Below are 16,277 nucleotides of genomic sequence, written 5' to 3' on the forward strand. Positions count from 1 at the left end.
TTAAAAGACGCTTACTCCTTGGAAGAAAAGTTATGCCCAACCTAGATAGCATATTCAAAAGCAGAGACATTACTTTGCCAACAAAGGTTCGTCTAGTCAAGGCTATGGTTTTTCCAGCGGTCATGTATGGATGTGAGAGTTGGACTGTGAAGAAGGCTGAGTGCCGAAGAATCGATGCTTTTGAACTGTGGTGTTGGAAAAGACTCTTGAGGGTCCCTTGGACTGCAAGGAGATCCAACCAGTCCATTCTGAAGGAGATCAGCCCTGGGATTTCTTTGGAAGGAATGATGCTAAAGCTGAAACTCCAGTACTTTGGCCACCTCACGCAAAGAGTTGACTCATTGGAAAAGACTCTGATGCTGGGAGGGATTGGGGGCAGGAGAAAAAGGGGACGACAGAGGATGAGATGGCTGGATGGGATCACTGACTCGGTGAACATGAGTCTGAGTGAACTCCGGGAGTTGGTGATGGACAGGGAGGCCTGGCATGCTGTGATTTTGGGGGTCGCAAAGAGTTGGACACGACTGAGCGACTGAACTGAACTGACCATTTACTACAAACCTTAAAGAATTTAAGTGTAATTAAAAGCTTGGATGGTGCTCCCAGAGATGACTCTCACATGCATGACAATTGGGATGGAGAAGGTGATGGAGGTGGGCACCACCTCTTACAGAGCCACCTGCTCGGGCCAACGGCTTCAGTAAGCATGTCAGCCAGCGTCAGATGCATCCTTGGACCTTCACATTTTCATGTATGTGACACACGGAAACCTGAACACAGGTGACAGGACACTTGAGTTTTCTCCACCCAGAGTCAGTGTCCTTAATTAAGCACACAGAGTTTATTGTGAACTCCTTGTTAAACGGTTGAGTGTTGGTATCACGGGCTTGATGGAGGTAAGTTTTGTAACCTCTTGGCTTACTTCTCGCTGCTCCTGGGTCATCTACTTCCAGCTGGGCTGGCAGTGATGAGTTGTGCCTGCTTGTGTGCCCCTGGGCCTGCCTCCTGCCTTCCCAGCGAGCGGGAGACCAAGGCTCCTGGGACCCTTCCACCAGAGAGCATCAATCAGTAGGTGCCTCTGGGCCAAGGGGACCCTGACATTTGCTTTCTGCTTTTAAAACTTGGGGAGTAAATATAAACTTCTTGGCCTCTCAGTGAGTAACAAGTGCCTCTTTCCTCACTTACCCATGTAAAACTATTAGTCTTTTTTTCAAAATTTAGGTTCTATTTCTTTATTTTACAGGCATGAAAATGAAGGGAAGCTAACTACCAATTTAAAGTCTAAAGGTAAGAGAAACAGTTGGAGACCAGACTGTCATTTTGTGTTTTAACAAAAAGGGTGGTTTGTGATGTGTGGTGTCATCTGCACCTTTAAGGGAGATATGAGGGGGTGGAGAGCCTGCCTGTGCTCACGGCCCGAAAGTCTCCCTGGAAGGACCCGTGGCCTCTACAGAGAACAGGAGGCTTCTCCCTGGGAAGGACCCGGAGGCTTCTCCCGTGGCCAGGGACCACACCGTTTTAACTTGCAGGTGTGAGTTTGCCAGGGATCCTGGCCTGTGCTCTAGGCACGTCTGCTCACGTGCACCACATGGGGTCCCCAGGAAGCCCTTTGTGGGCTGGGTTGGTGAAGTCGAGCTAATCAGACTGTAGAGATGCTGAGCTGCTCTCTGGTTTTCTCTTCCAGCCTTCTGGAGCGAGTCTGATGAGAGTAACTCAGAAATCGAAGCTGCTCTACGTCCCAGGACACCATAACACATCCACCAATGATTTTGGTGATTTTTATGACTTATAAGCTGCAATATCTGTTAGAAATAAAGTTTCCAAACAAGCTAAGTCCCTGTGTTCAGATGTAATGTCCAAAATCATTGTGCCCTTTTAAGTTTTCTAGTTGTTTAACATGAGAAGTTGGTCCCTAACAATCTTAGGGACCATATTGTTATTCCAGTGGAATTTCATGATGTAAATATAAAGTGGCATATTTGTTTTGAAGCGTTATCAAAAAGCACAGTGATGAATACAGTGCCCATCAAAACCCAGTTGGTTTCTTTGTAGAAGTTGACAGGCTAATTCTAAAATTCATAACAAAATTCAGGGGACCCAAAATAACCAAGTCAGTCTTGAAAAAGTTGGAGGACTCGCACTTTGCAGTTTTGAAACTTACTTAAATGCTGCAGTAAGTGAAGATAGGGTAAGTAAAGATGGTGTAGTAGCTCAGATGGTAAAGCATCTGCCTGCAATGCAGGAGATCTGGGATGGATCCCTTGGTCAGGGAAATCCCCTGGAGAAGGGAATGGCAACCCACTCCAGTATTCTTGCCTGGAGAATTCCATGGACAGAGGAGCCTAGTGGGCTACAGTCCTTGGGGGCAGGCTACAGTCCCAGAGTCAGACATGACTGAGCAACTTAACACGCAGACAGTTAAGACCGTGTGGTACTGCGAGAAATACTGATTCACATATAATCCGGAATTGATGATCCAGTCATAAACTGTCAAATTTATGATCAGTTGATTTTCAGTAATGTTGCCAAGACCATTCAGTGGGGAACGAACTGGTATTTTCAACAAATGATGCTGAGACAACTGGACAGTCTAATGCGAAGAGATGAAGTTGGATCTCTACCTCACACTGTGTACAAACAGTAACCCAAAATGGGTCAAAGACCCAATGTAAGAGCTGAACTATCAAATTCTGAAGAGGAAACATGGGTAAAAACCCTTGTGACTTGAATTAGTCAAGATAACAAAAGCACTAACAACAGAAAAACACAGTCAAGATCATAAAGACGAACATAGAAACGGTCACAGGCCAGAGGAGACAAAGGAGATATGACATCTCAGTGAAATGTGGGACCCTGGATTGGATCCTTGAACAAAAAGAGTGGACATTAATGGAAAATTTGGTGAAATCCAAATCAAGTCTGGAGTTTAGTTGATAAAATAGGGATCCCTGGTGGCTCAATCAGTAAAGAGTCTGCCTGCAATGCAGGAGACCCAGGTTTGATCTCTGGGTTGGGAAGATCCCCTGGAGAAGGATATGGCAACCCACTCCAGTATTTTTGCCTGGAAAATCCCATGGAAGGAGAAGTCTGGCAGGCTACAGTCCATGGTGTCGCAGAGTCGGACACGACTGAGCAACTTCACAGCACAGCTTAGCTGATAGTGATGCCTGGTGTTGGTTTCTTAGTTCTGACAAACGCACCACAGAAATGTGAAATTAGGGGCTTCCAGGGTGGTCCAGTGGCTAGGAATCCAAGCCCCCCAAACGGAGTCCAGGTTCCATCCATAGTCGGAAAACTAGCCCACATGCCACAACTAAGACCCAGGGCAGCCAAATAAATAAATAATGAATATTTTTTAAAATGTGGGATTAGAGGAATGTACCAGTAGAGGAAACTGAACCTGAGTGAAAGGTACATAAGAACTCTGTGATCTTTGCAGCTTCTCTAAAAATCTAAACTTAGTCCACATACACACAAGTCCAGTGGTCAACATTATTGACGTTTGGGTAATTGCTTCTAGAGTTTTTCTATGCATATAAAACCCTTTAAAAACTCTTGTAAACACTTTTAATTTTAATTCTAGATTTTACCAAGTTTAAACAGCTTGCTTACACCCACTAAAAAAATAAAACAAGCCCTTCAGCCAGGATGCTTCCTAGATATTGTCAGGCGTGCTGATGGAACATACAGAGTCCTGCCTCTGCATAGCTTCTACTAGAGGCCACACATGTGAGCACTGATGCTGGTCCCGAGCAAAGCCTCGGGTGGTGCTGGACTTCAACATGAGTGTATCTTACATTCAGTAGTGGTAGGGAAGGCCTGGGGCCCAATGCCATTACCAGGCAGAATTTTCCATCGAAAATTAATGCATTTTATTTTCAGTTACTTTGTATTTATCTCCAGTGACCCTGGTTTAAAAAGAAGTGGTATGAATTTCCCTTTTCAAATACTCTTTAGGGGAAAGAAGATAACTGACTTTTGAAAATATACGAAGAGGGGGCGCTCTGCTCACCAACAACTTGCTAACCTATTTTGGGGTCTCTGCCGGGGTTAAGCTCCCAGGGAGGCCGTGCACTGGGCCCACAGCTTGTCTTGTTTCCCAGGTAAGAGCAGAATCACAGCCTAAGTTAACAACCTGTGTTTTCTTTTGCTCTCTAACAACTGCCGCACTCAGAAGACTGGCCCCAGGCGTCGGCGTTCTTCCCCCCTACATCAGCCCGAGCTCTGACACTGGCTGCAGGTCCTACAACTCTGTTCCATTCTGGTAGTATCTGGAGTTAGTGCAGACCCCAGTTTCCTGGCTCAGTCCCACAAGGCTAACCCCTACCTCAGATGCCAATCAGAGGTTGTAGGGCCCCAGATTCCCAAAATCTCCATCTGATTGCTCTGTAAATTGAGGTCCCCACAACTTGAGTCTGATAATCTGTCAGAATGGCTCACAAGACCCAGTGTAACCCTTTCTTACATTTAGCAGTTTATCATGAAATATGATCAAGTACAGCGGAGACCATCCAGGTGCAAAGATGTGCAGGGTGGGATCTGGGGAAAGGGCACGGAGCTCCCACGTCCCCACTGGGTGCAGTCCCCTCCCGGCACCGCCACGTGCTGAGCAACCCAGAAGCGCTGTGAATCTTCGGTGATTTTACGGCAGCCTCATCATGTAGGCATGATTGATTATTAACTCCACTTCCAACAACCTGATTGTCCATTGACAGATGAACGGGTAAAGAAGATGTGGTACATATATACAATAGAATACCACTCAGCCATAAAAAAGAACGAAGTAGAGTCATTTGCATCAACATGGATGGACCTAGAGATTATCATACTAAGTGAAGTAAGAGAAAGACAAACACCATATCACTTTCATGTGGAATCTAAAATATGATACAAATGAACCTGCCTATGAAACAGACTCACAGACATAGAGAAGAGACTTGTGGTTGCCAAGGGGGAGGGGATTGGGAGAGGCATGGAGTGGGAGGCTGGGATTAGCAGATGCAAACTATTACACAGAGAATGGATAAGCAACAAGGTCTGCTGTAGAGCACAGGGAGCTATAGTCAATATCCTGTGATAAACCATAATGGAAAAGGATACAAAAAAGAATGTATGTATGTATAACTGAATAATTTTGTTGTACAGGAGAAATAAACACAACATTGTAAATCAGTTATACTTCAATTAAAAAAACAACACACCTCTAGCCCCTCTTCACTCTGCAAAGAGGGGGAGCCTGGAGCTGATAGTTTCAAGCTTCTAATCATGGCTTTGTGTTTTCAGTGTCCAGCTCCCTCTCCTGCAGCACTCCAGGAACCCCCACCCCCACCCCAGAGCCACCTCATTAGGAAAAAAAAAAAAACCACTTCTTTGCCCAAGGAATTCCAGGGGTTTTAGGAGCTCTGTGTCAGAAACCAGGGGCAGAGATCAATACATATTTCACAATCTCTTATTTCACCCTAGTCAAAGAAACAAACTTTGTGAGCTTGGTTAATATGATGAAATCAATCCTGGGAACCCACAGTGTTGAGAATTCAACTCTAGATCTGGGGTGACCACCCTCCCAGCTCTACCAAGTGAAGTTCGGATACAGCTTGATCAAGCTGCGTATCCTGACACTTCCTGTGTGTCAGACTCTGGGGGACTAGTCTTTGGGAGCACAGGGCTGGATCTGATACAGTCACTGACCTCGGGCGCCCTCACTCCAACAAGGGTGAAAAAGCCTGAAGCTCAGCACATTGTGTACAGCCCCTTTGGTAGATCCTTTGTCCCTGAAGCTCTGAGCAGCGAAAACACTATTCCTCCTGCGGCTGAGTTGGGGAACTTTCACGTGGGAGGTGACATTAGCACAGGACAGGCGGGGCCTGGAGGAGCAAGAACACTCCAGGCAGAGAAATGACCCCAGCAAGGCCCAGAGGCATAAGAGAACTGGTGCAAATGAAACGGTCCTCACGTGAAACCAGTGCAGGACGTGTGTGGCAAGGATGAAGGCTGGAGGGGCGCCCGAGAGGAAGAGGGGCTACAGACTGTGGGAGCAAGGGGGGAGGCTACAAAGTGTGGGTGATTGATGCCAAGGTTGTCTCCAAAGAAGATCCAGACGCTGGAGAAGAGCATTAAAACCAGTGAGAGTTTTGAGATAAAAGCAATTTCAACAATTAACAGTATAGGGACTTTCCTGGTGATCCACTGGTAAAGAATCTGCCTTGCAATACAAGGGACATGGGTTCGATTACTGGTCAGGGAACTACAATCCCACAAGCTGCAGAGCAACTGAACCCATGTGCCACAATGAAAGATTCTGCATGACTCAACGAAAACGCTGTTTAGCGACTGAGACTCAACACAGCCAAATAAATAATACATTTTTTTTAAGGTTAAAAAAAAATCAACAGTATAGTGATACACCCAGAAAGCCAGTTTGAAAATATTTTTTAAAGATGCCATTTACAGTAATCAAAAATTACATGTGAAAAATCTTCAAGTTTTTAAGCCATCAGTGAAAGACGAAATTTAAACATCTATTGACAGTAGAGAACTACACATTTATGGATGAGAAGATTCTATTTTCAAAAGTACAAGTTCTGTCCAGATTAATCCCAGAAGTCAATGCCATTTCAATCAAAATCCCAACAGGTCATTTCCAAGAAGTTGACAAGCTGGTCATTAAGCTTGGAAGGAATTTAAAGGTTCAAAATGGCCAACAGTTCTGCATAATAAAGAGAAGATCTTACCATAGCAAACATCAAGATTTATTATCAAGATCATCATTAGGTCTGTGTTCCAGGCTCAGGGCTGGAAACTTGGAGCAGAATGTTGCTCAGTTGCTCAGTCGTGGCCACTCTTTTTGCGACCCCATGGACTGTAGCCCGCCAGGCTCCTCTGTCCATGGAATTTTCCAGGTAGGAATACTGGAGTGGGTTGCCATAGAGGCCCCAGAAAAAAACCCAGGCATGAGATCTGGGTACAGACAGATGTTTCAGAAACCAATGAGGTGGTAACAGACTTTTCAGTGAATGATGCTGGACCAGTTGGTAATCCACATGGCAAAACACAAAATTAAGTGTGTTATGCTTCAATCATAAAGTATTTATTTTGCTTCAATTATCTCTCAGCGGATAGCAGCATCTGTAATGACCCTTTGTCAGTTTCTGAAGGGAGCAGCCCCACACCCGCTCCTCGAGCCTCACCCTCCCCCAGCTCAGGATGTGGCCTTGCTCCTGTTCAGCAAAGACTGAGGTCGAAGCTTCTGGCTGTCCTTCCACTGCCATCTCTTAATACCTGGCATCTTCTATCCTTCCCTCACTGCCTTATTTCTCCCCTACCATTCATTCATTCATTCTCTCATTTATTCACTTACGCATTCAGGGTACATTTGACACCATTTTCCTTAGTACATTTTTTCTATTTTTTTAGCTGGCTAAATGTACATAAGATTTGCCGTCTTAACCATGTTTTAAATGTACAGTTCATTAGTATCACATACATTCATAATAGTGTGCCAATTGTCTTTTTATTTAAAGATAAAAATATTTTTCATTTTTAAATAAACTATTTCCACAACTCATCTCATCTTGTAAAGCTGAAACCTGTTCCCATCGCACAATAACTCTCTGCCCTCCACTCCCCCCAGCCCTGACACCCATCCTTCTACTTTCTGCCTCTATGATTTTGACTAGTCTAAGAACCTCACATAAGGGTGCCTTCTTGTGACTGGTTTATTTCATTCAGTATAATGTCCTTAAGCTTCCTTCATGTTGAGCACACATCAGAATTTCCTTTCTTAAGACTGAATAATATACCATCATACAATTTCCCAGGTGGTACAGTGGGAAAGAATCTGCCTGCCAATGAAGGCGACATGGGTTGGATCCCTGGGTCAGGAAGATCTTCTGGAGAAGGAAGTAGCAACCCACTCCAGTATACTGGCTTGGGACATCCTATGGACAGAGAAGCCTGTCAGACTATGATCTATGGAGTCCCAAAAGTGTTGGACATGACTGAGTGACTAAACAACAACAATATTCCATTGTAGGTGTGTGCCGTATTTTGTTTCTCTGTTCATCCATCAGTGGACACCTGGGTTGCATCCATGTTTTACTTATTGTGAATAAGGTTCTTATTCACTTATTTTTATGAACATAAAAATGACCTCTTTCCCTGCTTTCCATTCTTTTGGGTATGTCCCCTGAAGCAGAATTGCTAGATCATGTAATTCTGTTTTTAATTTCTTGAGGATCTGCCATCCTATTTTCCACAGTGGCTGCACCATTTTAAATACATTCCCACCAACTGTGCATAAGGGTTTGAATTTCACCAACACTTGTTATTTTCTGGTATGTTTTATAGCAGCCATCCTAATGGGTGTAAGGGGGTAAAATTTATACATCACACTTAACACAGAGGAAATTCCAACTAGAATAAAGAACTAAAGTGAAAACGAAGACTTTAAAACTCTTAAATAAAAAAATAATAGGCAAGTGTCTTTATGACTTCCAAGCAAGGAAGAATTTCTTAACACACATAGAAAATGCACAAACTCATAAAGAAAAATATTAATAAATATTACATTGAAACTAGAATGTTCTGTATGAGAACGACACCAACAAGATGCAAAGGCAAACCATGGACTAGAAAGTGACATTTGCAGGATGTGAGTCCGTCAGAGCTCTGCAGCTAAAACACATAAAGAACTACACATCAACAAGAAAAATGTGACACAGAAAGATGAACAAAGGATTAGAATGAGCGAGTCATAGGAAGAGTAACCTACATGGGCAGTAAACATGAAAAGGTACTCAAACTTACCAGAAAAGCAAACAGCAAAAGGAGAGTACAACAAGGCAGCTTTCTATACCCAGAGGACAAGGCAAGGATGGCAGGCAGATCCCTCTGAGCGTCAGGAAGGGCACCAGGAAAGAACTTGCACGCACTTTGAAGAGCACATTTATATCAAGCACCATTGCAGATGGTGTCATAACCTGTGATGCTATGGTTCTGTAACCGGAAGTGGGGTCTGGCTGCTCACTTCTCAAAAAGCAATGAAAGAGGCAAGGTTGGTGGAAAGGAAAGTTTGCTTTATTTCAGGTGTTCAGATGCTGGCCGCTTGGAGGGAGGGCAGACATCAGTCCAAAGGCTGACTCCCTCCCCTGACTATCAGTGTACAAGAGCTTTTATAGATGGACGGAGGGGCTGCATGTAGAAACAGCACAGTCAGCTCTTGAAATTGGTCATTGGTGATCTGACCAGCATCATCTTGATTATTTTAAGTACAATTAATCTTCATTTCCAGGGTCAGTTTGTTTCCATTTCTTGAGGCCAATTCTTGGAATTGTGGCAGCTCGTGTCATGGCTGGGGCTTCCCAGGTGGCTCAGTGGTAAAAAATGGAGACCTGGGTTCAATCCCTGGTCTGGAAAGATCCCCTAGAGCAGGAAATGGCAACCCACTTCAGTTTCCTTGCCTGAAAAATCCCATGGACAGAGGATTCTGGTGGGCTACAGTCCATGGAGTCACAAAGAGCTGGACACAACTTACCAACTGAGTAATAACAACAAATGTCATGGCGATAGTCTGCTCATCATGTAGTGAACTTCTCCATCTGGTGGGGGTTTCAGTATCTACCAGACAGCTCACAGAATATGGCCCAGAATATTATCTATAGCCCTTGAGAAGGAACTGAAGGTCCTTATTTATGCTTAATGACTAAACTAATATTATCTTTCCTTTGTTTCTGCATGTTCTCACTTCTCTGATTAAACTTATTCTTTGGCTAAATATTTCCATAGACAAAAAGCAGCAGAGGGCATGGGCGGTGGGGGGGGGGAGGGGCGGGTAGAGAACCATGGGATCCTATTCCATTTCAGTTCCATCTCTAAATATATACTTGACAGTCACATTGTCCGTACACTCATCACCAGCTTCTTGTGACCCCTGAGAGCTTGAAATGTGGCTCATCTAAACCAAGAAATTCATATCGGATTTGAAGACTTTGTATGAAAGAAATACTATAGGGTGTTTCACTAACATATTGGTTATATGTTGAAATGGTATATTAAACAAAAATACGTTAGTAAGATTAATGTTATCAATTTGTTTGTATCTTTTTTTTAATGTGGCTACTAGAACATTTTCAGTTACATACATAGCTCTCGTCTGTGGCTTAATTATATTTCTAGTAAGAAAGTCTCTGTGCAGAAACTCTGTTGTAAACACAAAGAGACACGATCAAAATGTTAATTGTTCTGTTGTTTGAAATGGCAAAAATTGGGGCACATTAGTGCCCACTGCCAGGAAAACAATGAGAAGCACATGTTGCTGAAAGATTTAAACTGTGAGTAAAACCCACGTTAAAGTGAAAGACACAGAACAATTCACTGTATCATTTGCAGGGAAGGAGGGGGCATTCAGATGAAGTGAAAATGTAAAACGTGGGCAGAAGAGACATAATCAGATCCTGCAGAGTGACCGGCCCTGGAAAGAGGACAGCAGGGCGAGCCGTACGTACAGAGATGATGCACTCAGAACAGCTTCTTTCAGTTTAAAAACCAAGTGTGCTAGGCAAATGTGGCTAAGTGCCAACTTTTGTCAAATACTCATCCAATCTGAGTGTGGCCCCGTGACATCTATGCTATGCTATTCTCTACATGTTTGCATGCTAAAAATAATTCATCGTTTTTTAAAGAAACGGTCGTGAAGAGATTTGTATCTCATGCAGAGGGGTTTGGACTTTATTCTTTCAGTCAACGTTCAGAAGCCATAGAAGGGTTTTAAACAGGGGACAAGATTTCCTTTTGGAGGAAGCATTTTGGCAGCCTCATTTTAGGCTCACCCAGTCCAGCTAATAAAAGTCAAGAAAAAGATTTCATCGCTTCCGACACATACTTTTCACCTCGTTTAAACAGCTCTGAGACTTGGGCCACCTTGTGCGAAGAGTTGACTCATTGGAAAAGACTCTGATGCTGGGAGGGATTGGGGGCAGGAGGAGAAGGGGACAACAGAGGATGAGATGGCTGGATGGCATCACTCACTCGATGGATGTGAGTCTGAGTGAACTCCGGGAGTTGGTGATAGACAGGGAGGCCTGGCGTGCTGCGATTCACGGGGTTGCAAAGAGTTGGACACGACTGAGAGACTGAACTGAACTGAATTGAACTGAGACCAGGCTGTGCCGTGCTGGCCAGTCAGGAGTCAGGGCGCGGGTGTTGCTGACGTCGGCACTTGCAGAATGGGCAGCAGGCCCCTGCGTGAGTGTCCTGGGGATGATGGAGCGGCCTTAAATGCTGCCCAGGCTTGCTCCTCAGGGTGCAGAGTGCAGCAATGCTGACAAACCTCAGTATCAGCGACTCTGAATCTAAGCGTGATCTATGTGATTTACAAGGATGGGTTCTATATGTGTAGGACTTTTAAAACAGTGTTAACTTTCTGAATTAGTTCATAGTTTCCTTTTTATGTGTGCGTAAGAATGGAATTTTTTAAAACTTTTTATTTTGCATTGGGATAGAACTGATTAACAATGTTGCGATAGTTTCAGGTGAACAGCAAAGGGACTCAGTACATATATATGTATCCATTCCCCCTGAAACTCCTCTCCCATGGTGGATTTTTTTTTAGTTAAAAAAACTGTTTTTTTTTAAAAGTTCCCTAGTGGTCCCTGGAGTGATTGAGACTCCAAGTTTTCACTGTCAGGATCCCAGATTCTATCCATGGTCAGGGACCTAAGATCCCACAAGCCACAAGGTCAAAAATAAAAATGAAATTTTTAAAATCATGGTAAAATTCACGTAATGTGAAATTTACCACCTTACCTGTTTTCAAGTATATGGCTCAGTGGCTTTAAGCACATTCACCTTATGCAACCATCGCCACCATCTGTCTCCAGAACTCTTTTTATCATGTGCAGCTGGGATTCTGGCCCCTTTATGCAATAACTGAGAAGGCTGAGCTCCAAAGAACTGATGCTTTTGCATGGTAGTGTTGGAGAAGACTCTTGAGGGTCCCTTGGACTGCAAGGAGATCCAACCAGTCATTCCTAAAAGAAATCAATCCTGAATATTCATTGGAGGGACTGATGCTGAGGCTGAAGCTCCAATACTTTGGCCACCTGATGCAAAGAGCCGACTCATTGGAAAAGACCCTGATTCTGGGAAAGATTGAGGACACGAGGAGAAGGGAATGACAGAGGATAAGATGGTTGGATGGCATCACCAACTCAATGGACATGAGTTTGAGCAAGCTCCAGGAGATAGTGAAGGACAGGGAAGCCTGGTATGCTACAGTTCATGGGGTCCCAAAGAATCAGACACAACTGAGCAACTGAACAACAAATGCAATAACTCCCATTCCTGCCACCAGAACAAACCAGTCTCCAAGTCTCACACAGGTCCGTCTGATCAGTAGGGGCTCCTGAAATCACAGCAGAACTCTAGTCCAAGGAGTCTGGAGGGGGTTGTTTAGCGAGGTGCCCTCAGGGGCCTGGTTGGAGGTGGGGACCACTCTGCCATCTGTGCTGTCAGTGCCCACCAGCCCTGGTCCAGGAAGCCTGGGGCAGGATTGTTCGAAACAGAGAAACCTGAGCAGAGGCAAATTCTGTGACTTGGAACCACAAAAGTTGACCTTGCTTGAACTCTGTCCCTAGGGACCCATGCCTGTAACTCCCAGTAGAGTCCTCTGCAGGGTCCCGATGGCAATGGGACATCACATATCCTCCAGGATGAGACTCTGTCAGGGCCAGTCCAGGCTGAAGACCTTATGAAGATCTTCTGAAAGGCCCATGTCCTGGAACTTCTCATCTCAGTGAATTGCTCCTCTAATGCGTTTCCTTTCCCAACCACCCAGGTGCCTCTTGGGCTCCCCTACCCCAGGCTTTCCCAGTTGCCACGTGGTCTGAGGGTTGTGCTGTTGACGGGTGGGGTTGTTTATGCCCAGTTCTCTGTCTGGTCAGCTCGTGAGTTCCCTCCTTCCTTTCCTCAACCAAAAAAAAAAAAAAAAATGAGGAAAGCAAACAACTACAAATCCTAACAGCTTTTATCCAGTTCTTAAGCTTTCACCCACTTTCAGTGCTCCTGTCACCAGCGGTTGTGTCATCAGCAGAGTGCTTTGGGGACAATCAGATTTTGATGCATCAAACTGGCAAAAACACATTAAAGGAGATCTCAGTAATTCCAGCCCCAAATCCAAGCAGATAAGGATGAGATTACTCAAGAACAGATGCGGAGTGACAGAAACTAAACTCATCCAACGAGAAAGCTCATTAGTATTCATCACCCAAGACCCCAAGTCTAACCGCTTTGGGTAGTGGGTTTTATATATTTATTTCAAAATCATCTGGAAATCTCTGGCTCCTGGAGGTAGCTCCCTTTAAATCTTTTTTGAAAGACACGGTGCCGCCATTTGCCTGCCTCCACTGATGTTTTCCATTTCCTCAGGCCGGTCCAGCCTTTGACACCAAGACTAATATTTGGTGACAGATGGCTCTGTGAGCTTCTGGTAAGGCCATATCTCACTTTTGGAATGCAAGCAATAACCGGGTGCCTCTAGAGACTTATTTATTATACTATTATTACGTGCAAACTCATTTGTTGTAAAACATTCTGCCAGTCAACTTGAACCCTCTCTTCCCCAGCTGTCACGTTGGCAGCTCAAAGGACAGCGACAGCTGATGCTGATGGACAGGACGTCTGCCATCTCCTGTCTTCCCAAATTTAAAGCCGGATGCTTCCCGATCGAGGGAACGTGCTAGAGACAAGAGCTAGGAAGGCACTCTGCAGCATCCTGCTGGTTAATAACCATGGAGGTTTACTGAGAGTCCCTTGGACTTCAAGGAGATCAAACCAGTCAATTCCAAAGGATATCAACCCTGAATATTCACTGGAAAGACTGATGCTAAAAGCTGATGCTCTAGTACTTCAGCCACCTCATGCAAAGACTTGACTCACTGGAAAAGACTCTGATGCTGGGGAAGATTGAGGGCAAAAGGAGAAGTGGGCAGCAGGATACGGGATGGTTAGATAGCATCACCAACTCAGTAGACAAGAATTTGAGCAAACTCCAAGAGTTAGTGCAGGACAGAGAAGCCTGGCGTGCTGCAGTCCATGAAGTCACAAAGAACTGGACACAACTTAATGACTGAACAACAACAACAAGTTTACCAAGTGGCATTTGCAGGGTCCTGTTGCCAGGCTTCCTAGCACTTGTGAGCATACTTATGGCAACGGTATGAAATCAGCTGAAAGCAGACCACCTCACTCTCTCCAGAGTCACGGGAATGCTGTCAGTCTTCCATCCTGGTCCCAATTCTTGCCAAGGACCAGTTCTTTCTCCTTTTCAGAGATGCCAGCATCCAATCTCCAAGCTCAAACATTTCTCATAGACACCTTGGCAATAATATAAGAAGTAATGATTTATTCAGTCACTCACTTAATAAAGGCATGCAATAAATACTAGCTAATGGTATTATTGGGCTTTCCAGGTGGCACTAGTGGTAAAGAACCCACCTGCCAATGCAGGAAGCATAAGAGACACGGGTTTGATCCCTGGGTCAGGAAAATCCCCTGGAGGAGGGCATGGCAACCCACTCCAGTATTCTTGCCTAAAGAATCCCATGGGCAGAGGGGCCTGGCAGGCTACAGTCCACAGGGTTGCAAAGAGTCAGACGTGACTGAAGCAACTGAACATGCATGCATGCAATAGTGTTATTACTTGCTGTTTCCTGGTGGCTTCGCTGGTAAAAAATCAGCCTGCAATGCGGGAGATCTGGGTTCGATCCCTGGGTTGGGAAGATCCCCTGGAGAAGGGAACAGCTACCCACTCCAGTATTTTGGCCAGAAGAATTCCTTGGACTGTATAGTCCATGGGGTTGAAAAGAGTCGGACATGACTGAGCAGCTTTCACTTTCACTTTTCTGTGGAAACATGTTAAGGACAGGATAGACCTCTGTGCATGGATTCAATCAGGAGGTTACTTTTGGAGTGAGTCTCAGAGGACTAATAGGAGTTTGACAAGTGGACTACTGGGGGCTTAGTAGTTCTGGGCATGAGTGTGCCAGGGGAGGTGTTACCTGAACAGGTAACCATTTTTACCTGTGAGCAATTAGAATTTTCTTATGTGAAGAGAGCTCATGTTAGGCTCCTGAGTCTCCCATTTTAACCCCACGGTGACCTTAAACCTCAGCAAGTCCTCTTGGGAGAATGTGGGAGAGGAACGATTATTAATATATTGGATTGGCCCAAAAGATCATTCAGGTGTTTTTTTTTTTCCATAAGAACTTACAGGAAAACCCAAACGAACATTTTGAGTTTTCACGTGAAGAAACAGGTATATGCACAGTAATAATAATTCTCAGTTTGCACATTATCTTGCCCGAAGTTGAATAACTTCACAAGTTTCTTCTTCATTTTTCTTTGTTTTACTTTTACTTATTTATTTATTTGGCTGCATCAGGTCTTAGTTTTGTCATGTGGGATCTTTGGTTGCTGCTCACAGACCCTCTATTTATGGCTCACGAGCTTCAGAACTCGAAAGCTCAGTAGTTGTGGCTCCTGGACTTAGCTACGGCATGTGGGATCTTAGTTTCCCCACCAAGGATTGAACCCACATCCCCTGCATCACAAGGCAGATTCTTAACCACTGGCCCATCTGGGAGGTCCCACACAAATTTCTTGGTATTGTGCGGAAGGATTCTGAAGGTTCCTGGGGCACTTATTGTCATGGCCCATCTGCAGGTTGGAGAAGAATTTCCAGACATGAGGCAAAATAAGAGAAAAATAAAGTTTATTAGAGTGGAAGACACTGTTAGAACAGCAGACTGGTTCAAGGGAGAGCTGACCTCTTACGTGGGCTACTGCTGTTGCTGCTGCTGCTAAGTCTCTCTAATCGTTTCCGACTCTGTGCAACCCCATAGACAGCAGCCCACCAGGCTCCCCCGTCCCTGGGATTCTCCAGGCAAGAACACTGGAGTAGGTTGCCATTTCCTTCTCCAATGCATGAAAGTGAAAAGTGAAAGTGAAGTCGCTTAGTTGGGCCCGACTCTTAGCGACCCCATGGACTGCAGCCTACCAGGCTCCTCCATCCATGGGAGTTTCCAGGCAAGAGTACTGGAGTGGGTTACCATTGCCATCTCTGATGCGGGCGAGTAGCCAGTTTTTATAGCCTCAAGACAGAGAAAATTCCTACTGGAATGGTGGCATTAGGTGATTGGTTAGAATGCTATAGAGTGGTAGCAGGGTGGGTATTTTACCTAACATGGGATCAGGCAACTGGCAGGTTTAGATCCAGAGGCTCA

At 44.7% G+C, this 16,277-nt stretch overlaps 1 protein-coding gene across 5 annotated transcripts in view; it reads left to right on the plus strand.

Annotated features, from left to right (window-relative positions):
- KIZ (kizuna centrosomal protein) overlaps positions 1-1,833 on the plus strand; it is a 93,212-nt gene extending 91,379 nt beyond the window's left edge. For all 5 annotated transcript variants that reach the window (XM_059892557.1, XM_059892558.1, XM_005214341.5 and 2 more), the window contains 2 exon segments: positions 1,244-1,287; positions 1,685-1,833. In XM_059892557.1, coding sequence (XP_059748540.1) covers positions 1,244-1,287; positions 1,685-1,752 — 112 coding nt within the window. In that variant the 3' untranslated portion in view covers positions 1,753-1,833.
- Positions 1,834-16,277: the final 14,444 nt, after the last annotated feature.

The sequence above is a fragment of the Bos taurus genome, chromosome 13 (assembly GCF_002263795.3).
Source record: "Bos taurus isolate L1 Dominette 01449 registration number 42190680 breed Hereford chromosome 13, ARS-UCD2.0, whole genome shotgun sequence".
Taxonomy (NCBI): domain Eukaryota; kingdom Metazoa; phylum Chordata; class Mammalia; order Artiodactyla; family Bovidae; genus Bos; species Bos taurus.